Source organism: Mastigoproctus giganteus, chromosome 2 (assembly GCF_048544385.1).
Source record: "Mastigoproctus giganteus isolate SK-2022 chromosome 2, ASM4854438v1, whole genome shotgun sequence".
NCBI classification, from domain to species: Eukaryota; Metazoa; Arthropoda; class Arachnida; order Uropygi; family Thelyphonidae; genus Mastigoproctus; species Mastigoproctus giganteus.
Window position 1 is genome coordinate 71,932,211 of NC_143576.1, and position 21,732 is coordinate 71,953,942.

General features: G+C 37.1%; 1 protein-coding gene across 3 annotated transcripts in view; it reads right to left on the minus strand.

Moving 5' to 3' along the window:
- Window positions 1–21,732, minus strand: part of Crag (DENN domain-containing protein Crag) — an 878,555-nt gene that overhangs the window by 329,712 nt on the left and 527,111 nt on the right. For all 3 annotated transcript variants that reach the window (XM_090389072.1, XM_090389068.1, XM_090389077.1), the window contains one exon: window positions 8,163–9,350. In XM_090389072.1, the coding sequence (XP_090245198.1) occupies window positions 8,163–9,350 (1,188 nt within the window). The remainder of the gene's footprint in view (window positions 1–8,162; window positions 9,351–21,732) is intronic.

Genomic DNA, 21,732 nt, shown 5'->3' on the forward strand with positions numbered 1-21,732 from the left:
AAGTTTTTTAGATGCAGAGGAAGCAATATTTGTAATGTGCTTGTGCCAAGAGAGATTAGAAGTCAGGGTAATCTGCAAAAGAGATATATCATTTTGCCTAGAAATCTGAGTGTCACTAAAGATAAGCATAGGAGCAGAAGAATCCTTTTTGCGAGATATAAGACAAGACTGAGTTTTAGAAGGGTTGAAATCAACTAAGTTGTCTTTGCCCCACTGGAGAATTACCTGAAGATCGGCATTTAAGGAATTGGTAGCAGATTTTCGAGAAGTTGAAGCTGATTGAGCAGGACAAGGTTTCTCAAAATGGAAAGTGGAATGCAATGTGCTATCAACGGCAAAACTATGGATAGGATTTCCAGTCAATGGAAGAAGGTCATTGATATACAAGAGGAAAAGAGTGGGGGAAAGAACTGAACCTTGGGGGACACCGGCATTAGTGAAGAAGTTAGAAGACAGAGAGCCATCTACCATCACCCTCAGTGAGTGATCAGAGAGAAAACTGGATAACCAATTACTAAAAACAGTTGGCAAACCATAAGATGGAAGCTTGTTTAGAAGACCTTTATGCCAAACACGATCAAAAGCCTTTGCGATATCAAGAGCAACTACTTGTGTTTCAGGGAACCTTTCCATTGAATTAGTCCATAAATGGGTAACATAAGCCAGAAAATCTCCAGTGGATCAACACTGACGGAATCCATACTGGCGATCGTTGATCAGATGGAAGGTTTCTAGGTAGTTTAAGAGTTGGCGGTTAATTGATTTCTCCATAACTTTAGAAAGAGTAGAAGTAATTGCAATGGGATGATAATTGGATGGGAGGGATTTGTCACCCTTTTTAGGAACTGGCTGGATATGAGCAAATTTCCAAGCAGAAGGATAAACATCTTTGATATAAGAAAGTGAAAAAAGACGGCAAAGAATAGGAGTAAGTTCAGGAGCACAGGTTTTGAGAACAAGTGGAGAAACACCATCAGGACCTGGAGCTTTCTTAGCATCAAGATTCGTCAAAATCCTTCTGATATCCTTTTGACGGAAGACCACAGGAGGCACTGAATGGAGCGTGTTGGGAATGGTGGGAGGTGTTTGCCAAGATCATTAATACATGAGCTAGAAGAAAAATGGGATGCTAGCAGGTCAGCTTTATCCTTGGCTGAAGTGGCAACAGAACCATTTGGTTTGGACAGAGGTGGGAGCAAAGATAGGCAAAAGTTGCAGCCAATAGCTTTGGCAAGAGACCAGAATGCTCGGCTACCATTAGGGCAAGAAGCAAGTTTTCTACTCTTAGCCTATTCAAACTCTAGTTTGGACTGATTAATAACTGCTTTACAATTGTTGCGAGCTTTGGTGTAGGCAGAAAATGAAATTGAAGAATTAGATACAAGCCAATTACGACATGCAACATTCTTCTCTTGGACAGCCTTAGTACATTTATTGGAAAACCAAGGTTTAGATAAAGGACGAGATTTTAAAGTGGAGTGTGGGATAAGGGATTCCATTCCTGCAAGAATAATTTCACTGACACGATCTGAGCAAAGACTGACATCAGAAGTTTTGAAACAGTAATCCGACCAAGGAAAAGAAGAAAAGAAGTCTCGCAGGTCATCCCATTTTGCATTCTTGTAATGCCAAACAACACGTGGTTGGGAATAGTGAGATAAAGGTTCCATTGGAGAAGAGACAATCACCAAGTTGTGATCTGAAGTGTCTAAAGGACCTCTCACTTTGACCGTGTACTTAGAAGGGTTGTTTGTGAGAAAAAGATCAAGTGTATTGGCTGTATGATTAGGATTGTCCGGTATTCTTGTAGGTAAATGAACAATCTGTGCTAGATCATTAGTAATTGCAAAAGTCTCAGCATCTCGACCTGCTGGGTCTGTGTGACTAGAAAACGGAAGCCAGCTGCAGTTGTGAACATTAAAATCACTAAGAAAAATTACTTCACTGTTAGGAAAGTTGGACTGGAGAAAGTCAAGTTGCAAAGAGAATAAGTCAAAGAGCTCCAAGTGATTAGTGGAGTTGGGAGAATGGTAGAGACAACAGATGAATTTGACACAATGAGGTAGAGAGATTTCAAGCCAGAGAAGATCAAAGAGAGGAGATTCCAAATTGCCAAGTCTCTGACAGGGAATATCAGAATGGACATATGCACAAGTACCACCTTTGAGGCGAAAGGAATCATACAGCGAATAATTTGCATCTGAGATGAGCAGTAGATGAATCAACCCATAACTGAGACTCGACCGTGTACTTAGAAGGGTTGTTTATGAGAAAAAGATCAAGTGTATTGGCTGTATGATTAGGATTGTCCGGTATTCTTGTAGGTAAATGAACAATCTGTGCTAGGTCATTAGTAATTGCAAAAGCCTCAGCATCTCGACCTGCTGGGTAGGTGTGACTAGAAAACGGAAGCCAGCTGGAGTTGGGAACATTAAAATCACCAAGGAAAATTACTTCACTGTTAGGAAAGTTGGACTGGAGAAAGTCAAGTTGCAAAGAGAGGAAGTCAAAGAGCTCCAAGTGATTAGTGGAGTTGGGAGAATGGTAGAGACAACAGATGAATTTGACACAATGAGGTAGAGAGATTTCAAGCCAGAGAAGATTAAAGAGAGGAGATTCCAAATTGCCAAGTCTCTGACAGGGAATATCAGAACGGACATATGCACAAGTACCACCTTTAAGGCGAAAGGAATCATACAGCAAATAATTTGGGCATCTGAGATGAGCAGTAGATGAATCAACCGATAACTGAGATTCTGTCAGAAAAAGTACATGGGGTTTGGCAGACTGCAAGTGGAAATGGACATCGTTGAGATTAGAACTGAGACCACGTATATTTGTGAAATGAATTAGGAAGTCCTTGGGAGGTTTAGATCTTTTCGCAGATAAGCTTGCTCTATTAGTTTGACAATTCATAGTGTATTCAATAGTAAGAAAAAGTATGTGGGACATGCTGTATGAAGTAATGAAATTTTTGGATATGGCGTACATGTGGTAAGAATATACCCAGATCCCTGACATAACGTGGCCTCGAGAATGCTCCTCGCATACACACTACTCAGACACCCTCCAGTCACTATCTGGCAGAGTAGAGGTAGGAAGGTTATACACTAGCTGATCCGGAAGCCTCCTAGAGAGTTACCAATAGGTTCGGTCCGGTGTACTAACTAGCGGCCGGCCTGCGAACACCGTTTTAGAGCTGTACCCTCGAAATGTAAGGAATATTGGATCTCGCCACGACGTTCATCATAACCTCAAAAGTCATCAATCATACTGCATGATGGAAGAGATAGGGAAGGGTTGACCGGAACTTAGCTCTAGAGCAGGGGTGGGCCACATCCGGCCCGCGACGATGTTGAATCCGGCTCCCTCGGTAAATGCATAAATATAGAAAATCCATACCTGACTACACTCACCGTAAACGTTCGGCTTAATTCGGTTCAATCGGGAATCGCGGCCAGTACAACAGTAACCAAGTGATTCTACGCAGCGTCAAAGAGTTATTTCCTAATTATTATTGTAGCATCGATCGAACGAAGTTCCTTTGGGTTTGACTTCTTATTGAAAAAAATAATATTGGTGCGAGATATTTTATGTTTTATGCCTTTTCTAATTATTACAATTTTTAATTTAATATAATTTATAGGCCATAAAATGAGCCATTTAAAAAAAAAAAGAAAAATTGATGCCGAATGCCGCATTTTCAATGATAATTGGACATTCAGATATTTTTTTTAAAAATACATTAATAATTTGGTAATTCAAATAATATAACATTTTTTAGGTTCTGATTTTTTTTATTAAATCGTTCAATCTATTCCGACCCGCATCATGATGCGAAAATTTCATTCGGCCCTCTGACGAAAAAAGTTGCCCACCCCTGCTCTAGAGACTAAACATGGGTTGCACACGTCAAGCCTCCAATAAACAAAGTGGTGGTATTTCACCGGTTGATGAGAGTCATGTACCACCTAGTACTGCCTGGTAACATAGAGGGGTGGCGTTCATACGATGCAAGAAAGCAAGCTTATGCAGCATCAGCCAAAAAAAAAAACTGCACCCATTTCCCCTCTCCTTTCGTTCCAAATACCTGTCCAGCTCAGCCTTAAATTTATTTAGGCTATCAACTTCCACAACAAAGGATGAAAGTCTGTTCCACTAATCAACTACCCCCGCTGGCTAAATGCAAACTTCTGCGCATCTATCCTACGACTGTCTTTCCTCAATTTGAATTTATACCCTCTCAGGTGATTATTCTGAGTAAGAGGAAGAATCTCATCAGCATTGAGCATGCTAAAACCATTCAAGGCTTCATATGGTATTATATAAAATGTTGCTATAAACTATGCTATAAAATGTTGATATATATGGTCATCATTTTGATTTTTAATAATAATGTTTATTTCACATAAGCAGAATTTTAAACATATATGTGCATGTTTAAAATTTTGCACACTTGACGGTCAGTTGGATTGGAAAATGGAAACACTAAGAGTCTAAAAATGATTTTTTAAAATATTTAGCAAAATAAATATTTTTTTGAAAAATAAAAGATGCAAAACATGGTATTTTAAAAATTTTAATTTTTTTAACTTAAAAAGTTACATATAGTAAGTATTGTAAATTAAGAAAAGATGAAATACTGATACTGTTAAAAGCTGGATTTAAAAAAAAAAAAAATTTTTATACAAAACTTAAAAAGGAGAGAGACACCTGTCAGGTGCCTTTTTCCTTAAAAAGATTACCACAAACCACTGGGTTAATAGTACTAACGTCAGACTGGGTTCTGGATAAAAATTTCTGCAAACTTGAAATTGCTTGCCAATCACTTGCCAATCACATACGAAGTTCTACCCAGAAGTTCTCAAAATGTATTTATAAAATAAATTAGACTCTCCCTGGGTCTTATTTGCCACTGTCACCTTCGAAATAGTAGCCTTCAGAGCATAAACACCAATCCCAGCACTTCTCCCATGTTTTGAATGCGTTCTAAAAGTCCTTCTTTGTCAAAGTGTTCAGCACTGTATGTGATTCAGTTTGGATATCCTCTTCAATGCATTCATGCTGTCAAATCTTCAACCCTTCAGCTTTATTTTCATTCTTGGGAAGCGGAAAAAGTCACAGGGCGATAGGTCTGATGAATAAGAGGATGAGGGGACAATTGTCATGTTGTCAGATGCCAAAAACTGTGCCACAGCAAGAGATGTGCTGGCCGATGGTTTGTCATGATGAAGGACCCAGTTCTTTGTGTGGCACTTCTCTGGATGTTAACTCCTGATGGCTTCCCTTAACTGCCTCAGGACATCGCAGTAGAACTTTGTGTTGATGGTCTGGCCAGGAGGGATGAATTCCTTATGGATAATCCCATCAATGTCCAAAAAACAGATCAGCATGGACTTCGCATTGCTCCTCACTTCTCGAGCTTTCTTCGGTCTGAGCGAAGATGGGCTCTTCTACTGGGATGATTGTTGCTTGGTTTCTGGCTCCTACCCATATATCCAACTTTCGTCACCAGTGATGACTGTAGAAAGGAAGTTTTGGTCACTCCTGGCCCATTCTTGAAGATGTCTGCTAGCTTCCATGTGATGCTACTTTTGGTTTTCACTCAGTAACCGTGGCACGAACTTGGCCGCAATCCTTGTCATGTTCAACTCGTCTGACAAAATACGCTGACACGTGCCGTACAACAGTCCTACAATGCCACAAATGTTGTGGATGGTCTACCTGCGGCCTTTACGAATCGCTGCCTGAACTTCTGTGACATTTTCCAGGGTGGTGCTTGATGATGATGCCCAGAGTGACTGTCATCATCAACTGACATTTGACCGTTTTTAAAATGGTTAAACCAGTAGTAGGTCTGCATCTGGCCAAAGCATTGTCACCAAAATGGTTTCAACTTCTTATGGGTTTCTGCTGCTGTATCGTTAAGAAAGAAACAGAACTTGAAACAAGTATGTTGCTCTTCCACATCAGCCATCGCAAACTAAGCAAATCAAACAGCCAAAGAACTGTGCATAAAAATTCAATGCCTCTATCCAGCCCTATACCACACAGCACACTGATTCACAAAGGATGCATGCAGTGTTACCTAGTGCCACAAGTCCATACTAAATGTAGTTCCCTCGCAACATTCAAATTTTGGGAACATTTGGTTAGCATCTCGTATAACCTTCCACAGCTGAAATTTTTTATTTGGTTTTTGGTGAATTTTTCTTGTGGGGAGTCAATTAAGAACAAGGTGTATGCGTGGAAGAAACATTAAAGAAATTGTCAACATTGATTCATATTACAGTAGAATGTCAAACAATACAGTGGTGGATGCTAAAGACAGTTTCCAATTTTGTTCAAAATCTCTGAACCAAAAATGATTTTGGGGAGGAGATAGCAAAATATACACCAGGAATTTTTTCCATGCAGATTACATATTTTTAGATTACTTTGCAACTGAAAAATTAATTTTTTTAAAAATGTTATTGATTAGGAAGACAGATTTGTAATAGACTTATTTTGGGATAACTATTTACTTGTATAGATTCCCGATTTCAAGTTTAGAACCTTATCACACTTTAGAACAGGGTGGAAACTAGTTAATACAGATTCCAGTCATAATATTATGACCCCCCCCAACCCCCAATGCAGACATCACACATGCCTAGCAAATCACACACCGCAAACATATAAGGCTTGATGTTCGACATCTGTGAACAGAGTAACAGCCTATGCCATGGGCAAAGTACGCGACCTATCATACTTGGAAAAAGGCATGATCATTGGCTATCGGGCCAGAGATGCTAGCATTTCCGAAACAGCGGACTTTGTGAAATGCTCATGTACTGCAGTAGTGAAGGTATATCAAGACTGGATGAATGGAACAGTTTTGACGACCGGATGTGTCAATTGTGGAGCCCAATGTTGCATTAATCCCAGAGGTGAACGTCAACTGAGACGGTTGGTCAGGTCCAATCGGCACACTACTGTTGCTCAACTGGCTGTCCAAATGAACCATGATACCACCAGAAAGGTCTCCAACATGACAGTGCAGCGAACCCTGTTGCGCATTGGGCTCCGGAGCAGTCGTTTGGTGACAGCACCCATGCTGATAGCTATTCATCACAAACAATGCAGCCAGTTTGCATAGCAATACCTACACTGGACCCCGGCCGAGTTGAAACGGGTGGCGTATTAGGCGTGAAACCTCTGAGAACAGACACCAGGACACGATTGTTGGCAGAAGGCAGGTTGGTGGGGGGTGTCGTTATGGTCTGGGGAATGTTTTCATTGCATGGCCTGGGTCCGTGATACCTCTGAAGGACACTCTCAACACAAATGGTTACCTATTGATACACCCGTACAGGTTGACTGTGTTCCCTGGGGGCGATGGTATTTATCAGCAAGACAATGCACCATGCCATGTAGCCAGAATTGTCCATGAGTGGTTTGAGGAGCATGACAAAGACTTCAAGCTACTCCATTGCCCACTGAATTCCTCGGATCTTAACCCAACTGAAAATCTATGGGACCACCTCAATCGACACATCAGATAGATCAATCCTCTGCCAGGAACCTACAGTTACTCTGGGATGCACTGCAGTCTGCATGGTCACAGATACCTGTAGCAACCTTCCGTAGACTTATTGAGTCCCTCCCACGGAGGCTGGTTGCAGTGCATGCCGCGAAAGGCACAAATTATGGATACTAGGTAGGTGGTCATAATAATGTGACTGGACACTGTACTTGTATCATGTAATAAATGATACAAGTATTAACTAGTTTCACAAATTACATACATTCTAACAAAGCATATAATAACGCACAATATCAGATCTGTCTCAAATGGAATGGAAATTTTATTTTTTCTCACCATTATAAAACCCAAGGAAATGACAACACCTGAAACTGGCATGATTAAACTGAAGACTCAGTGGTGAAACCCGAAGAGGAAGCAATTCAGCAAAAAAAAAAAAAAAAAAAAAAAGTTCCAGCCATGCAAAATATGTGTAGAGGACAGAGGGCATTACCAATGAAATTATAATCAATACTTAAATAATTTTATGCTTATCTATTTTAATTAAGAAATAGAAAATAGTATTTAGTTAATTTCAGTCCAATCTATATGGACATGCACACAAGCTTGTTCCAAACCAAATAAAAATAAAAATTACCTTTAGTAGGAGTGGTGGAAGCTGATAAGGACTGTCTAAATTCACTGATTTTATTAGCAACAGAGTTTGCAGCTGATTTTAAACTATCAAACAACACTTCTGAATGCCTAGAAGTAAAACGTGACAGTCCAAATGATGAGGAACTAACAGAGAATGGTCTGCCAGGTGTTCTGGTCCCAGAACACCTGGAATCTGCTTTAGAACGGGGAGGTACTGGCAATGTTGATGACCTTGATAATGATTTTTTATTGGAGCTGAGATTTAAATATATCATGTCATCTTCAAGTTCATCTATATTACTAGGTAGCGTAACAGTATCATGGTTGGAGTCGTTATGAAATGTGGAGCTACGGGTAACTTTTCCTCTTTCCTCCTCCTCCCAACCCATACCCCGGACAACAGTTGCATTCTGAATTTCATCTACTGCATTACCTAATCCTAAGTTATAAGAAACACTGGAGGCCATTTGTGGTAATCCACCTCCAGTAAATAAATCCCAGTTTAGTACTGCTTCCTTTAGAGGGCTTAGAGTTGAAGACAGAAAATCCTTATCACGAGGAGTATTATTAGCACTTGCATTAGTACTACTAACACTCGGGCTCCCACTTAAACTACTGTCTAATGAAAACGGTCCTAAAAGGTCACTTTCATCTAACATTTTGTGAGCATCAGGAGCACCTTGGTCTCTCTTTATTGGTATGTTGGGTGACCGTGGGATTGGCAACATCTCTGAATTTAAGGTGTCAGTAACAGTCTCAGATTCCAACTCTGTTTCTGACTCTTCATCACACCGGCTCAAACCAAAAGCTTTAGACACAGAACCATTTTCCTCTTGTTTCTTAGGAGATATGTTTTTTATTAGTGGAAAGTTCAAATGGTTTCCATTTCTTCCATTTTCAGGTTTGTAAGCCATTTCTCGTGATTCTCGAATTTTACGAATGATTTGAACATCATTTCCAAAACTGTATGACCTATTAAAAGAAGATGCATGACTTTCCCCTTCAAGTACTTCAGAAGATGGTCCACTACAATGTCTAACCCTCCAATGGCGAGATCCTCTGTGATTTGGATCACCTGCACTTTTATGCCTGCGTCTATCGTAATCAATTTGATTTGGATCTTCTTCAAAAACTGAGTCTTCAAGGAGTACAGCACATGTAGTCATTAGTACACCAGCTGGGCTGTCAACTGCAGCAAAAAAAAAAAAAAAATTATATATATATATATATATATATATATTTATAATAATGGTAAAAGGAATGTCAAAAATTAAACACTGTACAGCTAAATGAGAGTAAGAACTCTGAAATAGAAAAAACTATTATAATTACTAAAAGACACCATACATTACATCTGACTTTCTGGAAATGAATGGAAACTAAACTCAGATTGCTGACAAATTTTACTTTTATTGAAACATATCAGATGGCATGCAGCCCTTGGCTCAGTACTTTGAATTTATTTTTAACTTTACAAGCTGTGTTTCAGGTCTACCCTTCTTCACACAAAATTGAGCTGAAGAATGGTTCCATAGAGAATAGGGTATGAATATCTCCAACAATGCCAAGGTTTTCTTGTACGTACCTCTGTGTTGTTGGAGGTGTCCATACCCCACAGTGTTTTGATAAGAACCCACAGCCCAGTGTCTTAGTGATGGTTCCAGAAAGGATCCATAACATAGCACACAAAGTTTCAGTAAATTGAGGATACTGGGCCAAAACTTTATACTATCTAATGTTTTGATAACATTAAAAAAATTGCTACTTGCATATGGTTCAACTATCTTCTCATTTAAAACACAAAACTATGCTGAAGAAGTTTTACAGTCATTGTGTTAGACAGGAATTTTAAAATTTAATAAAATTAACTGATATTTAAACAGTAAATGTTTTTGAGTAACACTTAATGCACTCACTAAATGTTAATTTAAACATTGGTTCACAGTGTGTTTTCTTATGTGGCAAAAAAAAAAAAAAAAAAAAAAAGTTACATAAAAGAGCTTTATACCTTCTAATATGTTTCAATAAAAGTAAATTTTGTTACCAGGATTTCATGTTAAGTGCCATCTCATTTCACATACTTGAAAAACTATTTTTAAGCACTTTTACACTCATTTATGTAAAATAGGAATTTGGAAATTTAATAACATTAACTGACATTAAAATGGTAAGGAAGTTCTAATATTAAATGTATTCAATATAATTTCAATTCAATTCCATTCATTACTTTTAATGTAACGTTCAAAACAATGTTCTCTTCTGGAGCAAAAGACAGTTGTATAAAAATAAACTACTTACATGTTGATTGAACCACAACTAAAAGCCAAAATGGTAGAACTAAAACTACAATCACTCTTAAAATTTTTTTATATTTTTTTAAAACTTAAGTTACATACACTAAGTATATATATAACTTTTTAAGTTTTAACAAATACCTACCATACAGAGAATTTCCATACAGCTAAATATGAAAATCGTTTATTTGTTATTTGTTTTTTAGGAGCATTAGCAACTAAGGCCATATTGCTCCAGGGATATGCGGTGGTCATTCCCTGACCTTTCCGCATCCTCCGTATTTGGTGGGCACAGGCTCAAACCCCGGTCTAATCAAGAAGTGTGTGCTGCGGACTGCTGCTCCTGCCCACCTGGCTACGGATGTGCCATGAAAATCATAGAACTAAAACTACAATCGGTCTTAAATGTATCACTATTACTACTGCACATAAGAAAGAAGTGGCCGGGGATCAGACAGTTTTGACTGGTTGAACAGTCAAAAACCTATGTAATTGCTCAGGCTGAACATCTTAGCTAGACTGCTGGAAGTTCTGTTGCATATAACTTCAGTGTGTTGTGTCTTGTTGTAAGAGAATAAATTTACCGTAGTTGACATAATTTTTCCATAACACACTGGATACTATGAAAGTGTAACCAAAACTTTCCAGACTGAGTCGATAAAAAGAAATAGGCTTGCTTTTCTCTCTGATCATAGTTGTACCCTTCAAAGCAGTCCCCTTGTGAGTTTAGGGACTGAGTTCAGCATTTCTGCCACTGTTCAAAACAACACTAGAACTGATTTTTTGGAATTTTTCTTCAATTTCTGGGATTTAGTAGTAGGGGCATGTGATGCAAGAAAGCAAGCATTCACTCTAAAAGTCTGTCCAGTTCCTCCTTGAATTTATTTAAGCTATTAACTTCCACAACAACAGCTGGAAGTTGGTTGCAGAAATCAACTACCCGCAGGCTAATGGCAAATTTCCGCACATCTATTCTAAAACTGTCTTTCCTCAATTTGAATTTCCCTTCTCAGGTTTGTAATCTGAGAAAGCAGAATAATCCAATCTGAATTGAGCCTTCTCAACCCATTCAAGGCTTTATACATCTCAATCACATCTCCTCGCAGGTGCCTAGTCTCCAACACTGTAATGCAGAACTTAAGCCTTTCTTGGTAAGAGAATCCCTTCGTTCCCCTCACCAATCTTGTTGACCTTCTCTGTACTCACTCAAGCAACTTTACATCCTTCTTAAAATGAAGCCTCCAGACCTGTACACAGTACTCGAGGCATCTGTCATGGGGAAAAGTTGATGATGTTGTAGAGTAGATATCATCTTTTAAGAGCACAAAGGGTGATACTGTACTTGTTGGCGCTAATGACATTACGAGCAGGAGATCTGCAGATTTACTTAACAAGTACAGGTCAACATTGAAAAAAAGTCACGAGTTAGGGTTAAATTTGAAAGTGTCTGAATTCTGCCCATACACAACAGGAAGGAGTACATGTTAATCAATTTGGCCCTGGAGAGATTGTGCAAGGCTCATGGGATAGAATTTTTTTTTTCAGCGTGGTCTGTGCTCGTTAACAGGAGAGACTGCTTCAACAGGGTTCAGATAAACCTAAACAGAAGGAGAGCAAGAGTGTTTACAGATGCTATCGAGGCAGTGTTAGGTGCATTGGAAAACCGCTAGCTTGGGAGATTCTGATGTCCTGGAAATGATGCCCTTTAAGCTGTGATTTAATTTTTGGAAGCAAGAAGAAATCACACATGGGCCTAAACAGGTGGGCACGGAGGGGAAGATAACTTACAATGTTTTTATTGGCAGAAAATATTTGCACAGAGATAGCAGTGTGTGTGTGTGAGAGAGAGAGAGAGAGAGAGAGAGAGAGAGAGAGAGAGCATTGTCGTGGTGAAGCATCTAGTCTCTGATCTGCCATCATCCATGATGTCTTCAGCAGACTTTTCTTCCCTAAGACACTTGAAAACTCCCAGGTAAAAAAGGTTAGTTACCTGTTTGGTCTTGAAGCCCAAATTTTGGATGAACTCAGCTCTTGCAATTGAAAAAGATTAGACCTGACTTGCCTCACTTTCTTGGGATGTGGAGATGTTTGGATTTCGACTGAGGCAAAAGCTGTTTCGTTTTAGGATCATATCAGTAAACCCAGATTTTGTTTCCTGTTATAACCAGGGCTGTGCAGGGTATACAAATATACACTCTGGATTTTTTTTTTTTTTTAGGTGAATAGCACATAGCTTCTGGTGTTTGAAAGACTTTAAGAAACAAATACAATCAATACAGGTTATTTGGGACACATCTGGACTAGTGCAATTTGGCCCGATTAAGTGGCTGCCCCAATTATGTGAAGTTTCATGTAAATAGTTAAAAATACAATGAACCCCTGCTTTATGATTGATTTCGGATTTTACTAATGTGCTGTCAGAATTGAATTTTTGGTCTCCTCGTTTTCTTCAGCCATTTGTGGTTTTGTATAGAGCAAGCGGAATGCAGTGGGCAGAAGTCTGATTTGGTGTCTTAGCCATCTCAATTGGCTTTTTTTGGAGAGTTGTCACCAAAGGTTCCTGTAGGCTTTCTTCTAAAATTGTTGCATTGGTAATATGGTGAATCCAGGAGTACTCCAATAAAGTTCTAAGGCAGGAAGTGCCAAAATTATTAATGATAATAGAAGCTTTTTTAGAAACGTTCCAGGTTTGTGCACCATAGAGGAATAAGGACAAAGTAGTGTTTTTATATAATCATATTTTTGCATCTCTGGAGGGGGATTTTCATATATTGTTTTAAGTTGAATGAAATTGCAAAGCCTTGTGCTTTCTTTTGATAATATAATTCGTAACTGACTCACTGAATATAATTCAGTGAGTCAGTTATGAATGCACCTAGAAGATGCACTCATAACTGACATTCATAGAAGTTTTCTTAGTAGAAACATTCCAGGTTTGTGCACCATAAAGGAATAATGACAAAGCAGTGCTTTTATATAATCTTATTTTTGCGTCTGTAGAAATTAGAGGGGATTTCCATATATTGTTTAAAGATGAATGAAATTGCAAAGCCTTATGCTTTCTTTTGATAATAACATTCAGTGAGTCGGTTATGAATGCACCTAGGTATTGAAAATCTTTTACTTCTAGTCTTATCAGCTTTGTTTAATTGAATAGCCCCTTCTAATTCGTTTGTAAGAACTATTGTTTTGCTACCATTGATTTCTAATTCAAAGATATCTGCCTTTTGGCAAAGCATGTCAAAATTTCCTTATCTACAACATCAAAATATTCCAGGTGTACCATATTAAACTGAAAATGTTTAATACTTTAAGGGGGATAACACTGACATGCAAATTTATTTTACTGATAATTGTTTTACAAAAAAGTATTTTCATGAAGTTGACAAAAAAATACAATAATGATTGTTTTGAAGTAATCACACAAATGTAATATATTTATTGGACAGGAGCTGGAGTAATTTTATTATGGCAATCACAGTTATCTCATCAAATATAACACACACACACACACACACACACACAAACAAACAAGCTTATAATAGAAAATTTATCTTTGAATGTACTCAAGTAATAAAATATACCATTACATGATATTATGATTTACTGAACATATCTAGCACTAATTTTATTTAAGTCTTAAAGGGTCCAAATGGCATTCAACCATCATTTCTCATCTTACGATAATTATTAGGCAAAATATTTGTACAAGTCTATACAATCTTTTCCCATAATTCCTGAGAGGAATGTAGATTAAAAATATTTTCTAAGTGAAATTCCTATGGTTTCCAAGCTACAAGTCTATGATTTTTCACATTTAAAAATCGTGTTCTTGTACTGCTCACACATCAATTTTTGCATAAAAGTATATGATAAAACAATATAAGAATATGATACTACTGATGGTTATTGCTGGGGGGTATTTTAAATGTCTTCTATCCAGTCTTCTGATTAAATTACTATCCAAAGAAGTAACCATCTCTCTTCTCTTTGTCTTACTATCATATCATGGAAATGACAGTAACAATTTTAATTAATAGTATTTGAATTGAGCAAATTTTGAATCACTCTTTGCTAGAGAAGAAATACGCAACTGAAAACCTAAAGTCAATTTATCCAAATGTGACAATAAGATAAAAAAAAAAATAATAATAAAAAATAAAATAAAGATCTATAGTATATTTAGAGTACCTCTTGGAAGATATTTTAAATGTTTGTTTATAGTTTAAGATTACCTTGGGTTTTACTTTCCATTATTAATTTATATCAATATTCAACATTATCAATTTCTTCTTCAGTATCTTGAAATATAATTAAAACTTTAAAAAATAATATAAAAACTGTTTTATATTATTTTTTAACCATCCGTATTTATTTTTAGCCATTTGAAGTCAAAAACTATTGTCTGTCAATGAATAGCTGCTATCCACTTTGCTTGTAAATTTCAGTTATTGGGAAATTTAAAACATGCATCTTCCTTTTGTCATCGTTACCTGAACATTTAGGAACACTTTCTAACCATTATTAACAAAAAACACTGAAACCTGTATGAATCTAAAAATCTTCAAGTGTACAATTGGTATACAAAGGTGATTAACTGAGGTCACTAAAGGAAGACAATGACTGCCTCTTTGAGATGACATCAGGCACTTTATCAGTGCTTTTTTTGTAAAAAAATAGGTGCCGGTACTCATTCTTTGCTATGAGGAAAAATTAAAAATTAAAAGGATATGAAAAGTACTCTAAAAATTTTTTTTTCTTGATAATATTACTTTATTAGTAATGTTTTTGGATTAAGAACAACAAATTGGATTAAGAACAACAATAATAAATTAAGCATAAATTTATTATTTAAGTATATAAAAAATATATTAAATGTGAGTAAAATAAGTAAATAAATCAGTCAACTACTGAGTGCACTCCGGATGAAAGGGTCCATAGTCACGAATGGTCGTTAGTGTAGTATCTCAAATAGAGAGCTTTGTGGTAACTGAAAAAGTTTCCAATACCCCTGCTGGCCTAAAACCAAGGAACTAATGAAAACATCTATTAGAGTGTTTCCAGTTGTTGTTGACAAGGGTGGGAGAAGCAACTCTGACTTCATCCTGGAGAAGCGATTAAACTCTTGGGGGAGAAGCGACTGGCAGGTGAGGGCCGTGCAAGGCTCCACGCAGGTGCCTACCCACCACTGGTGCACAACACCGGCTCTGAGTACCTCTTTGCTGGGACAACTCCGGCTTTGACAATTTTTAAAAAATACATTTTGTGACAAAATTTAAAAAAGACCTTTATAGAATTATTAACAAACTATTTAGTAACCTTTTTGTCACCAAAAGAAGAGTTACTTAGTACAAAGAAGCTCGCTATTGAAGTGCAATTTTTTTTTTTTTTTTTTTTAATTTTAACATAAAAAGTAAATGATAGATTTCAATCGGAATAATTTTCCCTTGATAAGCATCGAATAATGCATAGCTAATGTGATTTTTAAATTTTTAGCTCCATTAGCGATGGAAATATGAAGGGGGGGATTACATTTTCCTGTCTGGCACCTCCATTTTTTATTTTAAAATTATATTTTAAACCTACTTGTTGAGTTCTTTCCAAAGGTGTATAATAAGCTATAGATTGTCGAAAACATTTTGTCACCCCCCACATAATTTATCCATTTCCCAGATAAATTTTTGTCAACAACGATCAATATGGCATTATGTTGGCCCACATGATGTACAAACCCATGCAAAATTTCGAGTCAACAAGTTGAGTGGTTCCAGAGATACAATGCTGCGACAGACAGACAACCGAGTGACATTATAAGGGTCTTTTGTTAGACTACGGACCCTAAAAATAATAAGTAAAAATATAAAACATAAGTAAAATTAATTTCGTAAAAGTTTTTGTAAAATATTCCAAATTTTGATTAAGTTCTCATCCAACATCCTTCTTTTCTTACTCTTTGTGTGTCGTTGCTGAATGACCTTTCCGAAGCAGCCACAAATCAACATATTTTGCTGGATCGAAGCGGGGTCAGTGGTAGCCTGCAATTTTAAGAAACAGTAGTGGAGAAACTTTTTTTTGTCATCAACAAAGCTCTTGTTGGGTTGGCGATAAGATTCATTTGTGAAAATCCTCGTTCACATTGACTCGGTGACACTGGTATCATACTCTTGGGAACCTGCATGTGAGCATCCATCATATGCAATTAGGTATTCCCGAAATCCAAGAATAGTATTTCTTTCATTTAACTGTAACCTAATTGACAATTTTCTAATTTCATTTTCACCAAATGGCAACAATTCTTGTTTAGAAGGTTTAAACCTTCTTTGTCCTCGTTTTCTTTCTCTCGTCATCGATGTTGTCATTAGTTCCTAAATCTGGATTTTTTTTTCTTTCTTTCTTTTTTTTTTTGAAACTGTCCAAAATGTCAGTGTCATTCGGATAGTAGTAGTAGTGGCATGTGATGCAAGAAAGCAAGTGTATGAGCTTATGCAGCATCAGCCAAAAAAAAAAAAAAAAATCACACCATTCCCTCCAAATGCCTCTCCAGTTCTTACTTAAATTTATTTAACCTATCAACTTCCACAACGACAGATGGAAGTTTGTTCCAGCAATTAACAACCTGCTGGCTAAAGGAAAATTTCCACACAATTATTCTACATCTGTCTTTTCTTAATTTGAATTTATGACCCCTTAGGTTCGTAATCTGAACAAGTGGAAGGATCCCATCAGAATTCAGCGTGCTCAACCCATTCAAGGCCTTATACACCTCAATCAGATCACTGTGCAGGTACCTAGTCTCCAGCCACTGCAATTTGCAGAACTTAAGCCTCTCTTGGTAAAAGGATCCCTTCATTCCTCTCACAAATCTTGTTGCCCTTCTCTATACACACTCAAGCAAATCTACATTCTTCCTAAAATGAAGCCTCCAGACTCGTACATAATACTCAAGGGGTGGCCTGACCGTTGTGGATATTCAGGTACTGTGATCGTGTAAACAGAGATAGGGAAAATTTACGGAAAAATGTCGATAACGCACATCCACAAAAGAAGAGGTGATTATTTTTCGAGGTAAAGAAAATTGCTCTCTCTCCTAATTCTCGAACAGGGCACTTACAATTGATTCACAGCGGTGTCCAACCTATGGTCTGCCCGGAAAGCCAACTAAATCAGCATAAAGAAATCTAACTTTCAATTTTTTTTTAATATGGCCCCTGTACGGGAAAATTTTGGACACCACTGCAATAGAAGGTGGACCAGAGGCCATTGGGAATAACCCCTTGATCTGCTCACTGTTGACCAGTGCGACACCTTCTCCATATGTGGGGCAGGTAGTTGGATAGGTTTTACCAGGTACCACTAAGTTGTAGAATGGTAATCCCCTTTAGCTCTCTTAATTCGTGCAGCAAACTAATTGCCTAAATTGCCTGGAGGCCAGAAAAGCGAACAGTGCGTACCGAGTTAATTCTCTCTGTTCACTGCATGAAAATTTCCTTCGCTCAACGGAAAGTATTTTAAACGTTACTTCCAGGGGGAATTCAAAATGATTCGCTATAAAAGGACTTCGTTAAACAGAGGTCTGACTGAGTAATTTAGAATTATGAAAATGGTTATACAGTTTTAGGTAGAAAATATCTTAACAATAGACAGTGAAAAATGCAAATTTAGTTAAATAATTTTAAACCTATTTGAATAGTAAGTAAACATGTGAAAAAAATTTACAGAATGCTGTATTACAAATTTCGAAGTGTACTGCATCCAGATGTCACATGTCACTGTTAATAAAGGTGCCGATACACCGTACCGGCACCTTTATTAACTTAAAATGTTCGTAGCTGTGTCAGTTTGACACTGACACATTTGCCAACCTTTGACTATTAATAAGCTGGTAGTTTATTGTAAGAGGGAGGGAGAAAAACAATTTTTTTGCAAAAAAAACAAAGGTGCTCCAAAAAAAAAAAAAAAAAAAAAAATACATTTTGGAAAAAGGTTTTTTCTTTTTCTTTCTTTCTTTCCTTTTAACTGTACTAGAAATTTAATTTCACTGGCAACAAACACATTTTATATTAAAATGTAAATACAGATTGTTTATCAGTACAGTATACTTTCAAATATTAGTTTTTATCTAGGATTTTACTGTTTGTGGATTTCCATTTGCATTTCCTGTTAAACATGAACTGATTTTCATTGCTCACTGTCCATGGTATATAGACAGTCTTTCTTAAGCAGCTTCTCTTCTGAAAAATGAGTGCAAAATCGGTTCAAAAGGTGCTGATTTTCAATTAGAAATTGTTTACTGTTGATGTTTTCTCTAAACATTTAGAACGTCACAGAAGCGGAGAGTGTCTTAAAAGATTCTAATACATGATGAGACATGTACCCTTTTGCTACACACCAAAGAAAGCAGTAAGCATGGAATGCTGTCACATGAACTCCCCACTGTGAAAAAAATTCAAAACCCACTGGTAGTGAAGGCAGTCCAGAGTTGAGAAAAGTGTCTCAAAAAAGGTAAAGAAAGAGATCATTCTTCTTCTTGTTCACAACTGCATTCAATTCCCTGTGCCAATAACTTATGAGAAAAGACACCAATTATGTGGGCTACAGGAACTTGGCAACTAGGCACCTTGGCAATGATTTAGGTTTAAAATGCTCTGAGAGGGATTAGTAAAATGAACAAAGGTGGAGTTTTCACTGTTCTAAAGAATTCCAGAACTAGGTGCCATAAATTAAAATTACAGAGGTTGAGGTTTCAATTAAATTGTAGTAAGTTTCGTTTAGACAGCAAGTGGGTGACGGCTGGAACAAGCTGTCCCCGTAAGTAATTGATGCTGACAATTTGAATAAATTCAAAGGTCTACCGGATACTTACATGTGTGAAGAGGGAAGCGTATAATTTGTGTATTACCTACTTGTTCCTCCCCTCCACAATGCAGCAAAAGCCCGCAGCTTAATTTCACTACATGGCAAATACTATTACGATTTCATGGTACCACTCCTTGTATGACAGTTGTCATCCTTATTACAGCATTAAGTTGAATTGTAATAATGACAGCCATCTAGTCATCATGGAATAGGTGGTGTAGGAAGTAACACAAAATGTTTGAAAATTATTTGAATAACTTCAAGAAATTAACAATTCATATCTCTATACTTAGGTTGAAGTGTTTAGATTTTTCACTGTTTTCTATTTCCAATTTATCTGCACATCACACTGCTAAAAGAACAACCTAGTTAATTTTCAAAAAAAATGTTTCTTCATAATGTCATCTTTATTTAGAAATAAAGCTGTTGGTGTAAAAGTTTATTTCTTATTCAATATTAGTGAACCCTTAAAATATTTTCTATCTATTGGTATTGAGCATCAGATTACTCATTCATTTATGACAGTACTTTTTTCCCCAGAAACTTTAACGTTATATATTATGTCTGAATTGATTACCAATAATAGCTATTATCAAATTACAAAGAAAAAAAAAAAAAAACAGAAATTCACAAATGCAAAAATGAATTTTTAGATTTGTGGGACAGTACTCCATATGATACAAATTCACCATGGCCTTTGAAGTGTTAAGGGAAAATTATCTCCGACCAATCTGTTTAGATACAAAAAGAAGCCAAAATTAATTTTCAGATCATATGCACAATTTGCTGATGCTATTGAGGCAGTGTTAGGTGGGTTGGAAAACTGCTACCTTGAGTTGATTCACAGATTAAAAGATTAACAGTGGCCGCAGCAGAGGCAAAATTGATTCTTGCACTGCTTCTATTGAACAGAAGCCTATAGAGCAAGTTCCTGGTAATTTCAAGAGCTGCTGGGAGTCATCATGGAACAATTAAATACATGGGCTGTGTTAGGGTAACTAAGAGTAAGAACAGGTGCATATATACTTACATGTATACCAATGCTAGAAGTATAAGAAATAAATCTGATGAATTTGAAGTGCCAATCAAGACATCAAAGCCAGATATTGTTGGGATATCAGAGACATGGTGTCACACAATGTGTACAGAAAGGATAGGAAGGGAGGAGGGGTTATGCTGTTAGATAAAAAACATAAAATTGAAGGAAGTGCATCCAGTTGACATGGGTGGAGAGTGCAATGTTGAATCAGTTTGGTGTAACATAAGCAGTGGGAAAGGGAATATGAGAGTAGGAGTGTGTTATAGGCGTATTGAGTCAGGTGAGTACAATGAACAATTGTGAAGAGAAATAGAATGGGCCAGTAAACCAGAATGTCTTGTAATGGGGGATTTTAACTTTCCAGATATTGATTGAAACTTCTGGGTTAGTCCCTCACACGCTAGCAAGACTTTTGTGGATTTATTGGAGGATTGTTTCATACTGAAAACTGTTCAAGGGGTAACCAGAGGGAGTAATACTCTTGATCTGATTATCAGCAGTGATTATGAGCAGTGTCACCTAGGAACCACTAGGTGACAATGATCACAGTGTACTGATGTGGGATTTATTTAAAGATGTAACTAACATAAAAATTAAAGGGAAGGGTTTTTGTTTTCGTGAAGGACTACAGTGGTCTCAGACAGTTTTTAAATTCTATACAGTGGTATCAACTGATAATGTAACAAACAGCGAATTCTAAATGGGAAGCTATTTAGAATTCGCTGTTTTTCTTAGATTAATTCCTAGGAATTAATCTAGGAAGGTACCAGGCTTTTCATACCAACTAAGAAATATTGTTCAAGATTTAGACCTAAACAGATGTCAGAAGAACTAATAAGACTCGTGACAAAGAAAAATGCATGGGATGAATATAAATTATCAGGTGACACAGAAGCCTATGGCAGATATAACCTAGTGTGTAATCAAGTAACAAGGAAGTGAGGCAAGAGAACGCTGATTACGAGAAATCCTTGGCAAAGGATGCAAAGAAAACAACAAAGACTTTAGCATTAGTAGAGGAATATGATGGAAGAAAGCAAGCTTATCCAGCATCATCAAAAAAAAAAAAAAAATTTCCACTTCACCCCTCTGTTCGTTCGAAATACCTGTCCAGCTGAGCCTTACATTTATTTAAGCTATCAAATCAACTTCCACAACAAGGGATGGAAGTCTGTTCCACCAACCAACTGCCCACTGGCTAAAGGCAAATTTCCGCACATCTATCCTACACATCTGTCTTTCCTCAATTTGAATTTATGCCCTTTCAGGTGTTTATTCTGAGGAATAATCCCATCAGCATTGAGCATGCTCAAACCATTCAAGGCTTTATACACCTCTATCAGATCACCTCGCTGGAGCCTAGTCTCCAGACACTGTAATTT